At 38.1% G+C, this 21,234-nt stretch overlaps 1 protein-coding gene across 6 annotated transcripts in view; it reads left to right on the top strand.

Moving 5' to 3' along the window:
- The window catches only part of LOC149943625 (dachshund homolog 1-like), a 236,153-nt gene that overhangs the window by 67,507 nt on the left and 147,412 nt on the right, over nt 1-21,234 (top strand). For 3 of the 6 annotated variants that reach the window (XM_090174372.1, XM_090174370.1, XM_090174369.1), the window contains exons 2-3: nt 10,181-10,267; nt 10,754-10,881. In XM_090174372.1, coding sequence (XP_090030498.1) covers nt 10,181-10,267; nt 10,754-10,881 — 215 coding nt within the window. Of the gene's footprint in view, nt 1-10,180; nt 10,268-10,732; nt 10,882-21,234 lie in introns of all 6 variants that reach the window. The other 3 variants (XM_090174375.1, XM_090174374.1, XM_090174373.1) reach the window with 2 other exon arrangements.

Here is a 21,234-nt window from a genome sequence, read left to right as displayed (position 1 = left end):
CGCTAGATGGCGGTGGCGGAGTTGAGGCAGGGCCGTCGGATAATGAAACAAAGGGGCTAAGCAATCCCCGAAAACCAAATGAAAACAAAAGAATCATTCACGTGTTTCTTTAGCGGATCAGCACCACCTAGTGGCTGCTTCGGTAACCCCCCCCCCCTTTTTGCCTTTCCAATTTTCTGATTTATTATCAACCCCGAAAAAAGTAAAAAAATTAAAAGCTAAAGCGTGGAAAAGATTGTGTTTGGCTTTGCGAACTATTGTAATTAGTTTCGTAAGCTTTGGCGAACGAAATAATAGAATGGCTCAGGCGATTCCTCACCAATCCCAGGTGAAATGCTCGCAAATAGGGGGAGCCACTGTTTTGTCTCCGACAGATTTTCTCTATTCATCGGGTCTTCTTTTAATGACTTTTTATAGTTTTCGGTTCGAACAAATTATTTCCACGAATCCGGGGAACTAAAACTAGACTAGGGCCGTTCAAATTGGCCCTGGGATATTTTTTTCCTCTGGCCACGAGTAATTTTTCCGTCACCAAAAATAATAGGCTTAAACCGCGATTCTTTTCGAGTTAGCCCTTTACACTCTGGCGAGAGCTCATTATCAAGGATAGGCCTTTGGAACAATGAATCCGGGTTTGCTTGCTGGAGTGTGTGTGGACAGACTGATTGGATTTGTCTATTATCCGCGAGACTTAATACTTATCCCAGTAGGGATGCCATATTGGGCTGGAAAACAGCCAGTTGGGCTTCTTTTCAACCAAATTAGCTGGAAATTGGGTTTTCGTGACCATTAAAATTTAGAAATCCAATCGAAAATAGGTGTTTCTAAAAAATAAAACAATAAAAATTAAAAGTATGAAATGTTATTTAAGTGCATTACTTGCACGCGGGATTCAGATTGCGAAGGGTCTCGCGACTGCAGCGCGTGCTCTCTACCTTCAAGAGCTACGGCTGAGCGACGTAGACAGAACATTATCACATGACCTCCCGTCGCGTAGCTCTCAAAAATAAAATCCACTTTGTATTAACACGAAATGGATTTAATTTATATTCTACTTTTTGGATTTTTTAAAATAAATTGGAACTATTGTGTTGGTATATATGTGTCTTGAAAATTAAAATTAAAACAATTTCCAGTTTTCGTCTTTATTTTTTGGGCTGTTTTTGGTTTGCTTTTCAAAATAAGGATTTGCGGTTTTTTGGGCTTTTTTTTTAAAGTTATATTTTGGCTGGTTGATAATCTGGCTTCCCTGTCGATCATATTAAACTATGACTCTCAACGAGTTATTTTTACTTATAAATGTAGTACCTTTAAAGAGGATTCAATTTTAAAAAATACCGTTCATATTCTTAAATTATATATGAATATACGAAAATTAAAATAAATTGAATTAATAAAACCGAAGAATTAATTTACTATCGGTGGGCACCATATTTAAAAATATTTATTATTTAAAGTAAATTATAAATATATTTAAAAAATATTTTTTGCTCAAATTAAACATATTTAATAAATATTTTTTGCTAAAATTAAACATATTTAAGAAATATTTATTGCTCAAATTAAATATATTTAAGAAATATTTATCGCTAAAATTAAATATATTTAAGAAATATTTATTGCTCAAATTAAATATATTCCAGAAATATTTATTGCTCAAATTAAACATATTTAAGAAATAGTTATTGCACAAATTAAATATATTTAAGAAATATTTATTGCTCAAATTAAATATATTTCAGAAATATTTATTGCTCAAATTAAATATATTCCAGAAATATTTATTGCTCCAATTAAATATATTCCAGAAATATTTATTGCTCCAATTAAATATATTTCAGAAATATTTATTGCTCAAATTAAATATATTTCAGAAATATTTATTGCTCAAATAAAATATATTTCAGAAATATTTATTGCTCAAATTAAATATATTTCAGAAATATTTATTGCTCAAATTAAATTTATTTCAGAAATATTTATTGCTCAAATTAAATATATTTCAGAAATATTTATTGCTCAAATTAAATATATTTCAGAAATATTTATTGCTCAAATTAAATATATTTCAGAAACATTTATTAGATAACAAAGACTTAATATTAAAGACCTAAATTTCACGTTAAATATATTTATGGCAATGTTTACAAATACTGAAATCGTTTGACTTTATACTTAACCTTAATTAAGGGTATTAAAGAACAAGTTGATCACGACCAAATATGAACATTTTGAACGTAATATACTTAGATAAAATGTAAAAATATATATAACGGAATATCACCTGTATTAGGCCTGGGGACCCGCACCGACATTGTAACACTCAGAAATAGGAATTCTTTTCCACCAAAGTCCTTTCAGCATTACGAGTCATTAGGTAAAAGGTGCCGATGGGTAAAAAAAAGGTAGGGATCCGCGTAACACCTTTTAAAAGCCTCCAACATCCACCCAAAAAAAGAGCCGAACCATTCCGTTTATACCAGTGGAAACCATTTGAAAAATTGATTACGCGAAAAGTGAGGAGATAGAAAAAAATATATATATATTTCAAAATACGGAATATAAAGCCCATCGGCTATTATTTAAAAATTTAAAGGGAAGGGGGGGAGAGATAGGTGGAAGTTACCGTATTTGGTGCCCCCCTTTGACCTTTATACACATCAAAAGCTAGCGCGAGAGGAAAAAATATCCTAAGAAAAGTAAAAAGTTCTCTGACATACGTTCGTGATTTATTCTATCGCTAGAGGCGCTGTACATTCCCGCCTTTTTCCTCTGTTTCTCTCTCTCTCTCTCTCTCTCCCATTTTCCCCGCTCGCGCATAGTTCACGCGCTCGCCGAACGCGAGCTAAGACTAGGCCTTATATTTTCGCGCTCTTTTTACCCTCTGGTATTTTTTAGCGGAAGAATCGTGGGTGCGAGAAACGAAATGGATGGAGAAAGTAGCAAAATAAGAGTGCCCCCGCGCCCCCCTTTTAGACTCTCGCGATTTCGTTACGTAACATTCGCGCGCTGAAAGATTCCGCCCCCTTTGTGAAGGGAAACTCGTGCAATAGTAGAATTGTTTCCCGCGCGAATAGGGGTTTTAATACCGTATCTCGCACGCTGGGTAATTCGTTCGCCATCCCCGTTTAGAGAGAGATATTTCGTTATTTTAGCCCTTAGGCCTCGGTTGATGAGTTGGTATTAACACTGATACGGAAACTATAGAATCATTTTGATAGAAAACGCTTTCCCGTTCTCTGCCTTTGTTATTTCGCTATATTTCCAAAACGTGAACGTTTTTTTTAGACGCGGGTGGTAGTTATTTGCTTGCGCCAGTTCGTAAATGAGATTTAGGCGTCAGCTAACGCGCGCCGACTAACCAGCCAGCCATTCTGCCTCAGACTATTATCTAATTGATTTTACGTGGAGATTAAATTTTTCTATAAGGATTTTCGTCAGCCCTAAAGGCAATGCGCGGTTGAGCGATAGTTTAAAAGTGAAATTTCTATACGTAAGGTTGATAGCTTATGTAATTGGGTAATTACTGTTATCTTAAATAATGGTGGCAATTTTTTTATTAGATTTCTATCAGATCGTATTGGAAATTCTAAAATTACGGTTAAATCTTTCGATTCAAGACATCGTTGTTAAATTAAATTTAATTTGAAGAACATAGTTAAATTAAAAATTAATTTGAAGAACATAGTTAAATTAAAAATTAATTTGAAGAACATAGTTAAATTAAAAATTAATTTGAAGAACATAGTTAAATTAAAAATTAATTTGAAGAACATAGTTAAATTAAAAATTAATTTGAAGAACATAGTTAAATTAAAAATTAATTTGAAGAACATAGTTAAATTAAAAATTAATTTTAAGAACAACATTAAATTAAAAATAAATTTTAAGAACATAGTTAAATTACATATAAATTTTAAGAACATAGTTAAATTACCAATAATTTGTAAGGACGTACTTCAATTTCAAATAATTTTAAGAACGTGGTTCAATTTCAAATAATTTTAAGGACGTAGTTCAATTTCAAATTATTTTTAAAAAGCCTAGTTAAATTATAAATAATTTTAAAGAGCCTAGTTAAATTATAAATAATTTTAAAGAGCCTAGTTAAATTATAAATAATTTTAAAGAGCCTAGTTAAATTATAAATAATTTTAAGGATCATTAGAAAAATATTAAAAAATTATAATAAATGTATTAAGAACAAAGATTTTATCTTCAGTAAAATACAAGCACGTAAATTAAGCTCTACAAAACATAAATGAGAATATTTATTTTTTAAATTTTATAGAAAAAATTCTTCGTGTATTATGTTTTGTTCAAACAGCTATTAACATATAAAATATCCGAACAAAAATAAGTTACGAATTATATTAAAAGTATTGTTCAAACTTTAAAAGCAATTATCATTTGAGCCTTAATTTCAAAATCTAGAATATTTAAACCCAAGCGACATATTTGGTAAATGTTTATGGGAGGATCCACGATCATTTCGCCAAAATATTATGAATTCCAACTTTTGAGATAGATCGTGTTAGGAGGTAATTACTAAAACAGTCATCCAACACGCAATGAAACCTAACCAAACGCGTTAAAAATATTTACCTCGGGCCATTTACCGCTAACCATTACTTCCAAATCAAATTAAATATAAAACTTTGGATTCGCATTAATACGACCCTTTTCCATATCAAAATCATTAGAGGAAATGGAACGTTTAAAAATGAATGTTTGTCCTTTACCCCTCCAATGATATCTTTCCGGCGAAGCGTGCGTGTAGTGAGGCGAAGCAATTACAATCTCTACAAGCTCGACGAGAGGCTAGTTCGATTAACGCCTTCCAAATACAATTTAAACCGCGACGTAATTACAACTACCAGATGACCTAAGCAACCTTTCAAAAGTTGTTTGAAAAAATCGTTGGAATCGCTGCGAGGCAAAATAAATTCAAATCAAACAAACCAGAAAATGGTTTAATATTATCTCGATATGGGCGGCGGAGTAATATTTGACCTCGGCCCACTAATGACCTCGCTCAAACATCATTAGAAGGCCAAATTTATAAGCGCGCGTGTAAGTCAAAATGTCAACAGCGACCGAAGATCGCGTCCCTTTTGTGTTTGTTGGAAACAAATCCGCGAACACGCCAAGTTTGGAAATATCACCGACAGAGGGCGAGTTAAAAGGGAATCGAAACGAGCGTTATTTGTAAGCAAATATAGAAACGACGGTTTTTATTTCGAAGATGTAAAAAAAATCCATTATCCGCCATAGTCCAGTCGACAGAGTTCATCGTATAAAGGGGATGGACGAGGCGACCCTCCCGGATATTTTATTACTTTTTATATATGGGAAACGTATAAAAGTAGAACCGTATAGCAGCGCCCTATGTTTATTCCCCTAAACTAACAGTCTTTTATGGAGCCCAGAGTTCGGGCCTTGGCCTGTCCCCAACCCGGCCGGCGTGCCCGCTTTCGCTAGACGCTATTACCTGCGAAATAAGGTCGGACCAAGGCTTAACTAAAAGAAGAGGCGAAAACGGAAAAAGGGGGGAACTTTGGGGTATAAAACGAGCTTTTGTTCTCCCACTGCGAATTCGGGGAAGGTACGATAAGACCAAATAAAACTTCGGGGTTTTGCTCTTCGTAATTAACAACTAGATGGGGCCGCGTACGTTTCCAGATCCCGCCATCTCTCTCTTCCTTTCGGCAATGGATAAATTTTTATTCTCGCCCATTAAGTTTTAGTGGCCTTTCGCTTTCCCGATACAAATAGCTTTCGTGTTGGTACCGGGGAAATAGGGGATAATGTAAAGGTTCAAATCCCAATACCCACGTTTTCCGCTTTCTTTATTGAAAGAAAGGACAACCTTACAACACCGCCGTAATCGAAAATTAACCGCCCAACCAGCGTTCAACCGATAGCTATAACCATACGTTACAAACGTAAGTATGCCATGAAAACTTGTTCAAAGGATGTGACGTAAATTGCGTCCCTTCCAACGCGTGACGAAATAGGCGTTCAACTTACTTGTTAGCGGAAGTTGGAGCCTTTTATCTAGGAGCAACAAACACAGCAACCCACCCAAGGAGAATGCAACCCGTCAAAAGTCGTGCATTTTCTTAAGTACATTTTTCATTGGTTAGACGCTTTAGCACCTGCTGCCATCGGAAGGGGAAAATTCGGAAATTGTCTTCCTCCCGCCCGTAAAACATTCAGCGTAAAGCTAGTGGTCCACCAGAGGTTACGCAATGAAATTTGTACACAACACTGGCTTAGCGTGTTTAAAGGCTAGCTGCGTTCTCCTTGTGTTTGTTGCTCCTAGCTTTTACAATCCAACCAAAGAATATAAAGCCCCAGGAATGGAAGGTGTAGCTCCGTGACCCTCCGTCTAGTGGAACTTTTGCGCCTCTCGTTTTTAAAGAGAGACCCTGTGGCGTTAACCTTTTCCGGTTACTCTAATTTGCTTTGACGGAAGTTTCAAGCGCAACCAAAACACGCGGCCAATAATATCAATCCTTCCATTCCGGGGGCTTTATATTCTTTGATCCAACGAGCGCGAGATTCCTTTAACCTTTAACCTTTTCAATTTGCTTTTTGGGTGGACCAATACAAGCATTTCAGCCCATAAAGTTTACGCTTTATATATTTTTTAAGTCTTATTTTGGCATAGATCTAATTTTCCAGTGGCGTACTTCGGATTCAAAGAATACTTAGCCTCGCAGAACCGCAAATTCGCTTTAAACAGCGTAAAATCCGGGAGGTTGGTGGTGTGGATTCCCCATATCTCCCTACTTAACTCTCGGTCCAGCGGGGAACGGACAGAAAAACAAATTGTTTCGGTTGGGATTTTTTTATAAACTGACTCTTTCGGACTATAAATCAAATTCTCCCCGCGATTCTCGCCGCCTGGCGGATTGTAGGGGAACAAACGAAGCCTCTCTCGCCTCTGTTTCCAGCTAAGTAAATCGCTATTATTTTTCCGGGTGGCGACTGGTGAGAGTCTCCCGTGTGTCATTATTTCCTATAGATGGCGATGGTTAGTCTCTCCTTTACGCGGCTTCCGACGTTGTTAGCATCGCTGGTTTTACGGATTGTATCAGAAATGAAAGCGAATCTAGCCCTATATATTATTTTTAACGTTCTGCCGGTTGAAAATTTGTCATTAAATTGTCTCGAATTTTGTCTTTGACTGTCTCGTTAGGGAACTAGGCTGACGGGTAAATTGATATGAAATGTTACACCGACAGATATCCAAATAAATCCTAGTGTTCGGAGGGGCAGTTTGGACGTTTTATTCGTTGTACTTTACATGATAATATACACGTTAGTACTTGGTAGATATATCATTTTTTAGACCGAAACGGGTCTAGGTGGCGTAACGGTGCTAGCTTCTCCGAGGTTGCGCCTATGATCTAGCGTCTGCTACAGACATATTAAAAAGTCATAACGTTTTTTCTGAAATCATCTTATCAAAATATAAGTAAACGATGCAAAATTAATATTAAAATGCAAGTATCATTAGGAAAAACTAATTGCGTCGGCTTTAGCAGCTACCTATCTAAGTTTCAATGGCGAACCAAAGGAGGCGTAGCGATAGTTTTCGGTCGCGAATTTACCGTTGTAGTGTGTTAGAGAACAATTCACGAAAACATCACCAAGATAGTGATCATAATGAAATACCATAATAAATTCTTACATTTATTGGTTACTTGAAAGAATATATAAAGTTTGATCAACAATTAATGAATTTTAATGCAAAATAAAATTTCAATTACTCACAGTATAATAATTAATTAAGTAATTTTTTAATTAATTATAATTAATTAAGATTTCTATTCCGATTATTCTGAAGATGGCGCTATACAACACTAGGGGACTTTCTCAGCCATCTTCAGCATATTCGGATAAATCTTTTTAATAGGCGCTTAAATAAACCCCTCTCTGACTGTCTTGCCCCCCTGTTCAAAAATGCTGCCAGATCTATGCATAGAAAACTCTCAGCTTTGTCAGTATAAAGATAAACTATAAACAAAGCATTTATATATCCAGTCGCAGCAGCACAAACTCTACAATCGGCTATGAATGATCTTTTATTTAAAGGACTATTGAGTTGAAATTAAGTAAATAATAAATATAATTTACGCTGCCCTTGTATAGCGCCCGCAGTTCTATAACAAAAATGGAAGACTATTAAAACTTTTTAAGGCTCTCTAAATCGAACCTACTAATGGTGTATAATGAGGCATGGCGTGAAGGGCAGACGGCGAAGGTACCGTAAATTTATAATCGCAGTCAAATTGTCGGAATGCGAGAGTCTCGGTAAAAATAATAAAAACTCGACGTACATGTTATTTGAAAGGACCCTTATGATTGCGATCCCACCGGCCAACCGAGAAAGGCATTGGGCCCCGAAAGCTTTATACGAGAAACTCGGAAAACGACAGCGAGCAACAATACGCGGGTATTGAAGTTAGGGATGGTGACTCGAATGTTGGAAAACGCTTTGAAGTTAAATTGGAGCCGAGGCCCGCTAGAATTTTTACGAGCGAAAGGGAAAACGAGAACATAAAAGCACCTCTGACTCATTTCGCGTAGTCGCCAATTCCGCACGCGTAACGCGCGGCCGATTGTAAAACGCCAAGGCCCGATTACTAGGCCTTAGCGCTTAGGTCGCGCGGCAGCCGATTTCTACTCTCCGGCCGTCGTAATGCGTTTATTTCATAGCGAAGACTCACTCTTTCTAGTATTATAGTTCTCTAAAATGGAGAAGGGGTTCGCTCTCTCTCTGTGTTATTCCTACTCCGGTTTTATATGGGCGAAGGGGAAACGTAATGTTACCATTTTCGTCTTTAAAGCATTTCCAGGAAGGTTTATGGCGCTTATTCGCGTGCTACTGTGTGCGGGCTCATACCGAAGTATTAAAATGAGCGAATCCCCCGCCCCGTCCCGCTCGCCTTTAGTGGAGGCCGCCGTTTTTGACGTACTGCCATATAAAATGGTTGCTTTCATATAAGTAGCCCAACTGTACGGCTCCGCTTTTAAGCAGTCGTAATGCGAGTTTCAGAGCCCCATACGACGACGAAATAGAAATGCGGGAACCCCTTTACTTTATATTAAAGGAACCAGACTCCAATTCCCATTTTACGTCCATCCCCGTGTCCCTACGGCCGCAATTTGACCCCACTTTCGGTTCAGTTCCTTGCAGGGTGGATCATATTTTATTTTCAATTAAAAAATTTGTTAAACGCGTCGCGACACTTGCACGTGTGGCTTTGTAGAAGGTAGATAATACTTTTATTTAGCGCCAATGTCGTTTTAGGGACAGAAATTATAATAAACATATTTTTTTAGCTATTTTGAATCGTAAATTGTTGTTTATTACCAAAATTAACTATATAAAAATTTATGTTAGTCAATCATTAATAAATTATTTTATGTAATCAAAATTTATTTAATGAGTATTTCCAAAAATTTGTGCACTGAGGGCAACAACAGTGGTTCGAGGAAAAGCTACCTGGCAAAATCTGCTAAAACTTGTAGCGTTGGAGTACGACTTCCAATGTATGAACTTCAGTGACAAGGTATAGTTTCAGCAGATTCTGCCAGGTAGTTTTCCACCAAGCAACTGCAAAATCTTGAAAACTAAAAATAACAGAGAGCAATTTAATTCAGATTTAGTTGGTGGCAGACCAACTCCTACATATTCTAAAAAGATTTATAACAACAATAGACTAATGATACAATTTTAAAATACAATAACATTTAAATAACACATCTCTAACATGAAAAAAAAAATAAATTAATAAACTAAAATTATTTTACTTAGTTTTATTTACAGAAAGGACACGTGACTAAAACGGTAAAATAAACTAACCTAATTTTGGTTTTCAAATTATACTTAAGCGACTCGTCAAACCCCAGTTAAATTCACCAGCAACCACAACATCTATTTTACTTATAACATATTTCTTACAAAAATAGCGCGAATGTTAAATAAAATATCATCCAGTGATTTGATGTTTTTGGTGAAGTCCGTTTCCCGAAACAGTTCGGTTCAATGTAGTTTTGTTATCTAATTCAGTTCGACTGGCATGATGAACTGGAGATTATCTAAAGACTTAAATGTGCACGGATTTGTACAAAATAGTAGAGAATTGAAAATTTGCATCTTTTTCAGGCGTTTACCTTTCGGGAAAACGGACTTTACCAGCAGCTTACCTGGACGAGTCGAGACAGAGGCATATAACGGCGAAGCTTTGCCAGTGTAAGTCCTTAACACAATCTCAGAGATTCCTACACTCGCTTACATACCTCATTTGATACCCTTCAATCATTGGCTTTAAAAAAATCACGAACGCGACGCGGGACCAGCTGGCATCGCTTTGACAATGTTTTTCAAAACACGATAGTCCATCGTTACACACACTCTATATCTTAGGCCGTTAAGCCGAAACGCTCATCTCGCTCAGGGAACTCTCGCAACAACGTCCAAAACTTGAGTCGTTCACGGACTGGAAACGTAACAGTCCTTGTACGAGTGGTGGCCCGTTCTATTGTCCCCCGGTTTACCTGTTCTCGGATTGGGGACATATATTACTATGGTAGGGTGCCTTAGAAGTTCGAATAGTCTCATATGGTGCTGTATAAATGTCGTAATTTGTGGTGCTCGGTGTCGTTGATGTGAGAGCCTCTCGAGTTAGTAGGGCTAAGCCTGAATAATTGTCAACAGGTGTGTCTTCTCTTCTGGCAGGCCGGGGAGACCACCCAAGAGGGCGTCCATGGTCGGCTTGACCAGCTCGTCCATTACGCACGCCGGCCTACTCAAGAAGGGACGGATCGACGGCGAATACGGAGGATACGAAAACGGACACATGACCAGTAAGACCATTTCACTTGACCACTCTCGTCTTTTCTAAGCTTATTTCGAATCGGTTCTCTTAACCGAAAAATACGCCTGCGAGAAAATATCTACTTCACTTTAGGAAAAATTACCAATTAGAGAATTAACATTTATTGTCAGAAGTATATAACAAATTTCTATCGAGAGAAGCATCATGGATAGATTATTACATTATTATAGTGTACATGGATACTTCTCTTCTAAGATATATATCATAAACTTCTGGTTTTATGTAAATTCAAAATGTATAATATAAAAAGTACAAAAAATGTAGTTTGGATCCATCTTACGCAGTGCATATTTAAGACAAATTTATTGGTATATTTTGGTGTGTTTATGTTGCTAATAGGGTATTAATATTTCAATCAATTGCCGATTTGATTTGGTAAACTGAAGTCAGGAAAATTCCGGAAGTTTAAGATCAGCCCGTCTTATAATTATTGAAAACGTCCGACCAATTTGAACAGTTCGTATCTGGTCACCTCAATTCAATCGTGTCCTATCTCGTCTGGTGTAAAATTACCAATATCGTTATTAATTTCAACCAGTTCTCGCGTTGACGATGAGAATATGAAGGATAACGTCGAGGTATGAAATTTCGCGTATATCAACCTTTTCCTCGAGTTCGCGTCCAGGTAATTTTATCCCGAGATTAGATCAACCGGGTCTTGGGAAAACAGTAGCTGTCCCCCCTCCTGGTCGAACAGTAGCCGCGTTTTCGGACTTCCACGAGTCTAACGTTTCCGAAATAAAACTACTGGGAATTCTATTCCGCCATAGGACGCGAAAAAAAAAGGTAAACGCCAAAACGAAGAAAGAAGGGCATCCCACATTGCGAATTTCATCGGATCAATCTCTAATCGGTCCGTTAATCTCTCGACTGCCGTTCCTCCCCTCCCAACTCGGACCTCTGGCTCCGAATCTTCCCATTTTACCCCCCCTTTCATCTTAGAGCGCCCCCCCGCGCCACGTCGTCATCGAACACGGGAGTGAAAGATGCGAAAGTAAAAAAAAAAGCCTTCTACCGTGACTTCCTCCGCTGGACCAAATGATGGATGATGCTGAAATAGAGGACGCCAACGTAATCGATTTCTATAACCGAATAAACGATAACCACCTTGGAGCGTTTTGCTCGATTACTCGATTAGGGAAAGATGACCCAAAGATCGACGAATATATATAGGGCCACTGCTTCTCTCCAATTCCCATGCACGGTCGTTCTCAAGTTTCTGATAGCGCTACCAGAACAGTTCCCAAGGAAACTCTAGTCTTGTCGCTTCGAATTGGTTTCCCGCGCTTCAACATTGTCATTGTTCTTGTCCATTCTGATAGTCGAATACCGACCGTTACCCGACGATACGACTAAAGGCGGGGAAGGGAGTAAAGTCGCTTTATCCTTACCGCGATAGATAGTACCGCGATACTATCGATAGATGAAGTAGTCTACTTGGCTATTTTCACCTCGGGGCTCATCTTCGTAATCGAAGGGGCAAAAAACAAGATATAGATAAAGCAACATAGTCCTTCCTTTCCTCTTTAATTCACGGGGTATCAAGATCGCGGCCCGCATACGTATAGCTTGGCTCTACAAAGTTAGAAGACGATGATCTTAGCCATAGACCACCGCTAGATGGGGTTGGTGGAAAATTACTTCCCGCGGAGTCCTTGTCAGGTTTTGGTCGTTGGCGTAGGCGATAAAGCGGCTTGGGAAATTGTTAAGTGCCTTCTCGGGTTATACGTGATGTCGTCAATATAAGTTCCTCTTCTCTTTTTTTTCGCGTGGTCGGTAGCAGCGAGCGGTCAACTTTCGGGTCCCTGACTAGCGCGCCTATCAAATACGGAGATCGCCGATCGAAACCACCGTCGTCGCCGCAGTATCTCTATAGTTTCCATTCTAATTTGTCGGGGGAACCTCCCTAGTCTCTCGATCGTCATTCGATGGACAGACAGGAGTGAGAACGCGGAGAGCGATTGCCCATCCTGGCCGCTTCTTTTCCCTTATCAACTAGCCAAATCTTTTTATAGCTCTGGCGACACGAAGGGCAGGTCTCGCCGGAGCGACCCGAAAAAAACGGTCGGAGTACCTCATTCGACGATATCGGATTAGGAAATATATAGGTACAAAACTACGACCAGAAGGCTGTCGTACTTTGTGAAGTCCCGAACCGTGACAAGAGCTCACGGACCACTCAAATGAAAAAGTCGTTGGTGCTCTATGACGTTTAAAGGTCTTCGCCGCAGTGGCCCCTTCCGTCAGCCAAACCCTCCTCCTTCTTCCTGTCTAACGCGAAGACAACTGTCGCGAAACCTTAAGTCCCATTCTCTCGGAATATTTAGTCAATCCTATAAAAACTTTATAAAAATGGCTTACGTAGTCAAATTTAAAAATAACATAGAGGGCCCCTACGAACGGAGATTTGCTTACGAGTTAACGCATTCCGAACTCTTTACTCGGAGAAGAACAGGATTTTTTAACCCTTAAAAGAAACCCGATAAGATCAGAATGCGATCGTCACGAATTTCATTGAAATTCCCGGACGAGAAGCAACCTCAAGTGCCATTGGCTTCAACCTCAAATCTTCCAGTGATATAAAAGGGGGAAAAAGTTCGAGTCATGTACTAAAACGGATATCGGATCGCCGCCGCTCTTTTGTGTTTTCCAATTGGGAATCTTACGGTTTATCAAAACCACCCACTTTAGATCTATCTAGGTCTAATAGATAGCGAGGCTCACCGCGGAGTTAAATAAAACCCACTAGCTCCTCATCCCTATACTAGATACCGCGATCAGGTAACCGCGGTAACTTCCCAGGAGGGACCTAGCCCCAATACGTCGGTAATCGTTACTATCACGCGACCTTTTTCCCAGGTGTCTTCCCTACGACAAAAAGACTATTCCTCGGGTTCAACCCTCTTCGGTCTCGTCATACGATTCAATGGGCATATTGAAAAACCTCGAAACGGTTTGACTTTGGGGGCCATAGATTCGCTTTAAAGCTTTATCGAAGGCGGGAAGCACAATAAAACCCTCACCATTGTCGGGCATTTTCTGTATTTGAATTTGGGGAAGTGCAATACAATGAGAGATAGCGAACGTCGATATCAATCGCGTATCCGGCGGCGCAGATCCCAAAATGGAATCGGGAAATGTAGAAAATGCGCAGTCAAAATCGTTCGGATTATTAGAGGATTTTTCTTTCTGTCCGCGTCACTGTCCTCGCAGTCATTCTTATTACAAACAGACGGAAACAGGCAGCCACCGCAAGCCGCTTGCGGCTGATCGCGGTATTCTATCGCTCAGTGGGACTATTCCGCCAATATAATCCCGTGTTTAAAAGACCAAAGAATATAGGAAGATGAAACGGAAAGATAGATGTGGCTGAGTTCTCTCTCGACTTTTTACTTGGCTCCAATCTTCGGGACGTCTGTTCGTTTTTTTTACTTCGACGTTGCTCCGCCAAACGCCAAATCAACTGACAACAATTCGACGAGCGGGCCTCCCCAGACTAGACACAACACCAGAAATGTTGGAAGGAATAGTTCCAGCGTGAATTCCCCGAAAAGATCGTTTCTACCTCATTGCATTCTGCATTCAAGCACTTCTCTCCCATCCCGAAAAATAAGTCCAAGGAACTATACGCGAACAAAAAATGACTCGTTGTAGACTATCGTAGAAAATCTACACATCTTAAAAAAATAAAAGTTTTGAAATATTTATACTGGTTTTCAACGGTTTTTTTTCAAGTTGTCGATTTATAAAACAAAATATAATTTTGGTGGCTATTAATTTAGAGTCCACCGAACCGTAAATGACGTTAACATAAATAATATATAATCAGCGACCTTTTCCGGATTATTTTTAAATAAATTGCTATTTTTTTATATAAATTTAATTTAATAATGATGGCTATTAATTATTAATTAATTAGCATTTTCTTAGGCGTACTTAACGGCGTTATATATATTTTCGTCACATAAATACGAAACCTAGGGCTGTTTATCCGTATCAACTCCTCCTAGTTTTTACTCTGGAAGACTGAAAATAAAGTATAGTTAATTATCCTGCTGGCTATTATTACTAATGCTAGGAAAAGAAAATATAAATATAAAGCTAAAAATATTTCTCTTTTCGGGCGCTGCATAAATTCGCAGAAACTTCTTAATCCGGTTTCGGGGCGCGGAAAAATGAATAGAGAAAGAGGTAGGAATATCTTTGTTATTCCAATGGCTAGCTGTTATATTCGAGGAGAATAGCTTCCCCGAGATTTACATAAATTGGACCCGAACACGTTCTTTACATTAAGACGATTAATGAAGACTCGTCCCGGGTATTTTCAGCCCCTCCTTAATACCCCCTCCATCTCGGATCTCACTGAATATTCCCTAAACCTCGTTATACCTCTCATCTGGTAGTTCCATTGAAGCTACTTTCGAGAGTAAATATGGTGCGTGTCCTATTCCGATACACGTTGACTTTGAAGCGACTGCCAGGTGAGGTACCCTTTGAATATACCTCCACGTTCTCGTGAATTTATGATTGTGCCTTGATCTCCCTCGAATGCAACCAACATTGAAATAAGGAAAAAATCGTGAACCGGATGATATTTCTCTTCGCACACGCCTTCCATTTCAGATCGAAAAGAGATTTTAATTTAAAATGAAAAACCCATTTTTCTATTAAATGACTCTGTTACTAGCTAATTGAACAAAGCTACATTAGTGTAACACAACAGTTGGATTTGTTAGGGTGGTAAATTTCCTACTATATGGCTTAGAAGATTTATCCCGTTATTTTTACAAGTATCTCGTATCGTACAGATTTTATTTTTCTGATGGATATCATGAAATATATTTAACAGTTGATACGAAAATATCCTACAATCAAATCTTAGACAAATGATGAAGATGCTTACTATTGAATTTCATCTCAGACTTATTTATATTAAGTCATCAATATTATATAAAACCAAATAGTTGGAATTGCCTGTCATATTATTTAGGTTTTTCAAAAGCATGATAATAGAATTGCACCAAAATCTTTACAGCAAATACCCTATTTCGATTGATGTAATGCTAAAATGTGAACCCTTTTAGAGAGATCTAGCGTTAGTTATATCGTCAGAACAAAACATACAAACACGCAAAGAATAAACAATAACATTTAACAATAAACAATAAAATAAAATTGATTTAAAATTTAATTCGACGAAACATATTGAGTAATTTAAAGCCTTTGATACAATAAATAGTATTTTTTATACAATTAAGTCATCTAATAGAATTTCTAATAACAGCCTATCAATTAGCTAAAATTTTAGTGTATTTTTAAAAAGACTTCATATTCCTAATTTTATGGAAAATTGAAATTGATATTCCAGAGTTCTTCTATTTATAGAGCTAGATCGCAATAATAGTAGCGAGAACCCCAGAAATATACGGAAGAAATACCGTTACGCGGAACAAACCGTTATAACCCAATGACCAAAATACATATCAAAGAACGTTCCCCGGCCCATAGCCCCACTTTAAATTCCCCGGAAAATTCCAACCTGAAAAAAATATATATTCAATAGTAATATTTTGAATAGGAAAGACCGTGCCAGTCAGAGAAACTATTCTTCGCGACAACTGTTATAGGAACTGTAAAATCACCCCTACCTCCCATTCTTATTTCACGTTTCTCGGAATCGAAAGGGAATACGGCCCACAATGAGGACAATCTTGAAAGCGCAGAGGCCCAGAAGTCATAATAAAATTATTTCATAACCATTTCTCCGGTGCATTTGAAGAAAAAGAGAAAGTATTGCCAATTGGTTCCGGCAGCTCACGTTACGTCGACGACAAAATTTGACACGAGAAGATGAGGGGAAAAAAAGTCCCTTTAAGAACATCTGTAAAAACGATCTATTGAAAAAAGTTCCAAGTTTTGGAGATGTCAAAAACCGTTTCCGTGCGCGGAATATAACCCCATTTTTTCGATTCCATATGTATTTTTCGTGATAAGGGGCAAGAGCCCCGCGAAAAAGGGGACACGAATTGGGAGAGGGGGACACGCACAACCTGTCTTCAGACGGGACACCTTGGGCCGCTGGGAACTAGGGTCCCATTATGAAACAACCCCCGACTATATTTCGGCTCCTTCACGGTTATGACAATGACAGAAGCCATCTTGACTATGCAAATCTGATTTCTTTTCGCGAGTCTTTGATCGAGAGATGATCGGGGGCCTCCGCTTCTGCCAGAAGAGAGCCCCTCTCGAGTAATGTCGCCGTACGTCTATTCGATTCCAGGACGAGCATTTTCGAGAAATTTCCGCTCATTCTTCTCACGAGGACATAATGATATTCTTATGACGCCATAGAGGCTTTCTCACACGCGGTTCTATATAAATTTCCTTTGCCAAAAACGCCCGGGCCTCAATTCGACAAAAATGTCCGTACCTAGATGGTTGGTACGAAAGGGACTTGCACGCGTTATTCGTCTTCCTAATTTGAAAGAAATATTTTTATGGAAATTACGCTTCCTTTTTTCAACAATTCGAGTCTTTAACTGGAATCGTTGGCGCGATAGCGGAATTTTTACGCCTGTCCGATTTCAACGTTCAAGGATTTTTCTTTCGTTTCTTACTGGCGTATTCTGAAATGCGAGCGGAGTGGTAAACACTCGATGATGTGGGAAGCCTATTGATGAATTTTTACGATTTATAATGAAGGAAGGACTGACTGGTCGCGGGGATCTTCTGAAGCATCAAGTGTTATCAGCATATATTTCCAATGGATGCGCATCAAACATCTGCTGTCTACAGTTTTTCATCCTTATCTCGGACGGGAGATTCAACCTTATGACAGGCGGCAGCCAATGCCCCGATTCTCCAAACTGGTGTCCATGATCACGTAGCATCGAATATGCCTTCTCATGCACAGTTGATCTATAATTTAACAACGTGCAATCCAAATAATCAAAGGTCCTAATTCATTTGTTTAATTTTCTTTGGAATTGAATTTAAATAGAAAGTTTACATGCCTTCATCAACACTCCTTTGACCTCATTATTCTGCTTTTATGAAGTTATGTTAAAGACACAGTTGTCGGGAAACAATTCTGAATTTCTGCATTACAATATAAAATTATCCACTACTCTAATAATCACTGAGATAACAAAATCGTTTCCATAAAATAATTTAAAATTAATAATAATCAGTTAGGCCTAAGGTGGTGCCTTGGGTATTAGCCTAAGTCATCAAGCGACTTTTAAAGCCATTAATTCAATATGTAGTGGGAAAGTATTTTTGATAATGGTTAACTTAATAGAAAAATAAACCGCGTGATTCTCGCTATATGTACTCCTCTTCATTGAAACAAATATCGACATTTCGAAATCATTGCTATTTCGGCGAATTGTATCAAGGGAACTGTAATCTCAATTCTTGCCGCAAAATTTACTACTAATATTCTTTAAATTAAATGTCCAATTCGGTCACATATTCAATAATTGGAATTGTGAAAATGAAATACCCAAGTCGATCACATAATCAATAGGCGTTTAAATAAAAGATCATCCATCGCCGATTATAGAGTTTGTGCTACCGCGACTGGACTTATATCGTGTTTGTCTATGGTTTATCTTTATACTGCCAAAGCTGAGAATTTTCTATGCAAGGATCTGGCAGCATTTCTCAACAGGGGGGCAAGACAGTCAGTGAGGGGTTTATTTAACCACCTATTAAGGAAAATAAAAGTTCAAATCAGTCACATTTTCGATGATTGCAATAGTGGAAATTAAATGCCCAATTCTATTAACATGTACAATGATTGGAATTAGGGAAATTAAAAGCTCCATTCAGTCACATTCAATTATTGGAATAGTGGAAATTAAAAGCTAAAATTATATTAACATATCCAATGATTGGAACAGTGGAAATTAAATGCCCGATTTGGTCATATATCCAGTGATTGAAATTACGGAAACTATAAGCTCAATTCAATCACATAGCCAATGATTGGAACAGTGGAAATTAAATGCCCAATTTGAGTTACACATTAAATCAGAAGAAAGGTAAAAGCAATAGGCGAATTAGGTTGCCTAGGAAATTGGTTTAAATAAGGTGAAAAAATAATTCAAATAATGAACCGTATAAAATAATTTTGATAAAACGGAAATTAGACTTTACATCTTTGGGATAAAGTAAAATGCTAATTCTTTTCTACAAGTAACCGTAAGGACATGTAGTCGACCAAGTTATCGAGGGTTGAAGAGGCGCGTTGTGTTAGGGTATCAATGGCGTATTATTATAACTCGTCGGATTATCCACGCTCTAGGGTGTCCCCAAATCCTTGACGACGACCAAATTGAACCTCAGTAAGAATGAGAGAAGGCGCTCATTGTGGCCAGTAAGACTACACTTCCTGGGAGTTTTCGTCGGCAACGGAAAAGGCTTAAACCCCTATTGACTAGCGGCTTGTCAACGTTTAAATACATCCCATAGTCCCATAGCTTGTACGGATGATCCCCTTCTTTAGGTGCGCGCTTATTTTTCCTGGGGTGTATTACACGTCCTAGTTATATACAGCCCCCTTTAGTACACGGAAACTCTCTTCTATAAAGCTAGGATAGGAGTAAGCGTAGCGAGCCAGGATTGTCAAATCGTACAATTCCTAACAACCAAGGTATAAACTTTCACCGTGTTTCTGTAAGTCGGTTTAGGTTTTTTTTCGCGTCCTACCCTGGAGAAAAATATGGATTTGGGGCCCCCGCACGGCAATACTTTGAACTATTGACTGGGGACATAGGGATAGAGGCCTTAAATATGGCGGGAAGCTGGTTCTGGTATATAGCGCCACCGTACGACAATTCTCCGCAATATCTTTTCTGCCTATGCTAATTCGATAGCGGCCTTTTGAAACGACCACTTTTCCCCCTCCATGGCGTCGTTCTCTGAGCCTTATCCCTTCAAGCCTACTTTTTCCTACAGGGCATATAAATTATGTACGAAATATATTCTGTCGAAAATTGGGACGAAGATGGAATCCAATGACATAATCGGAGTGCACGAGGACAGTTCACACTACACTTGGCTTTCAAAGCAAACTGTTCATTCTTACACAGTCCAATACTTGTTAAAATCGAGAAACGTTTAAGTAACAAGTCATGTGGAAATTTTGCGATAATAAGCAGCATTATTTGATAGCAGAAGTATAAAATATACATTTTAGTAGAGAACTACCCATTTTCCTGTTCTACTAATGGTTTTCGCTTGAAATATATACCCATGCAGGTTCACTCTGATTTTTTCGTAAAACGTTTCGGTAGTGCGAAGGAAATTCGTTATTATAGTGATTTTACAACCATTTCATATTAAAAGTAAATAAGTTAATATCCCTATGCAGTTTAATATTTTAATTTTACATCGTTATTTGATGCAATATCGGATTCAATGTTAATCCTCTAGATTATATACTTTTATAGTGTAGATATATTTTGTACTTATGTTGATATTTGCCAACTCCAGCTGTTCTATATTAAAAACTCTTTTAAAAATATACATTTTTTTAAAATTGGGTAAAGAGTCCTTATCATCGTTTCTAACAATAAATGCGAACAAATCCCGGGAAAAAAGTACAAATTTGGTTATGCACCGGTATAGATTTATATTTCGGGGCGCCATCTAGGAGTATCGCGACTATGCGTTACAGAAACGAAACACAATAGAGAATTCCCCGGGTGGAGAGAGAACTATCGTTGGGAGGTTCTTTCGTTTCTCGATTTGAAAAATAAAAGATGAAACGAAATCAGCCATAAATTGGATATTATAGCGGCGCACGGTAAAAAGGGGGTAACACCAGAGTGAGTCACGATCCCAATGTATCCCGAGCCTCCGAAGGACGAGAATGGCCTATACCCACTCCAACCGGAGATTTTTTTGTCTCTCGAAAAACGGAGGACGAGGGCCCTAGATGTCATTTCGACGTTAGATTCGATCCCTCAAAAAATCGTATCAAGTCTCTTCTTTTATTATGACTATAAATCGAGCTTATCTGTATAGAATCTAGATAGTGGCCTCTCGCGTTTAAAAATGAGTTTAATTTTTTAAAGGTTTATGATCCATATCGCTTGTGGGATACGAACTAAACTTATGACCATCTATGTCTCCTATTATGATAAAAAATTATGGTTTTGTAAAGTACTCGATGGATTTTAGAACTAAAAATTAGCACGAGGTAACCGACAAAATTAAATTTAGTACCCTGTTGCAATTATTTAGTTTAGTACTGACTGGGCCCGGACCAGGGCTGGGAAAAAGTTTGAATAAAAACCCAAAAAACCGTTTTTTT

The sequence above is a fragment of the Leiobunum rupestre genome, chromosome 5 (genome assembly GCF_980474605.1).
Source record: "Leiobunum rupestre chromosome 5, qqLeiRupe1.1.hap1, whole genome shotgun sequence".
Lineage (NCBI taxonomy): Eukaryota > Metazoa > Arthropoda > Arachnida > Opiliones > Sclerosomatidae > Leiobunum > Leiobunum rupestre.
Note: the sequence above shows the minus strand (reverse complement) of the source record. Positions and strands in the feature narration are given on the sequence as shown.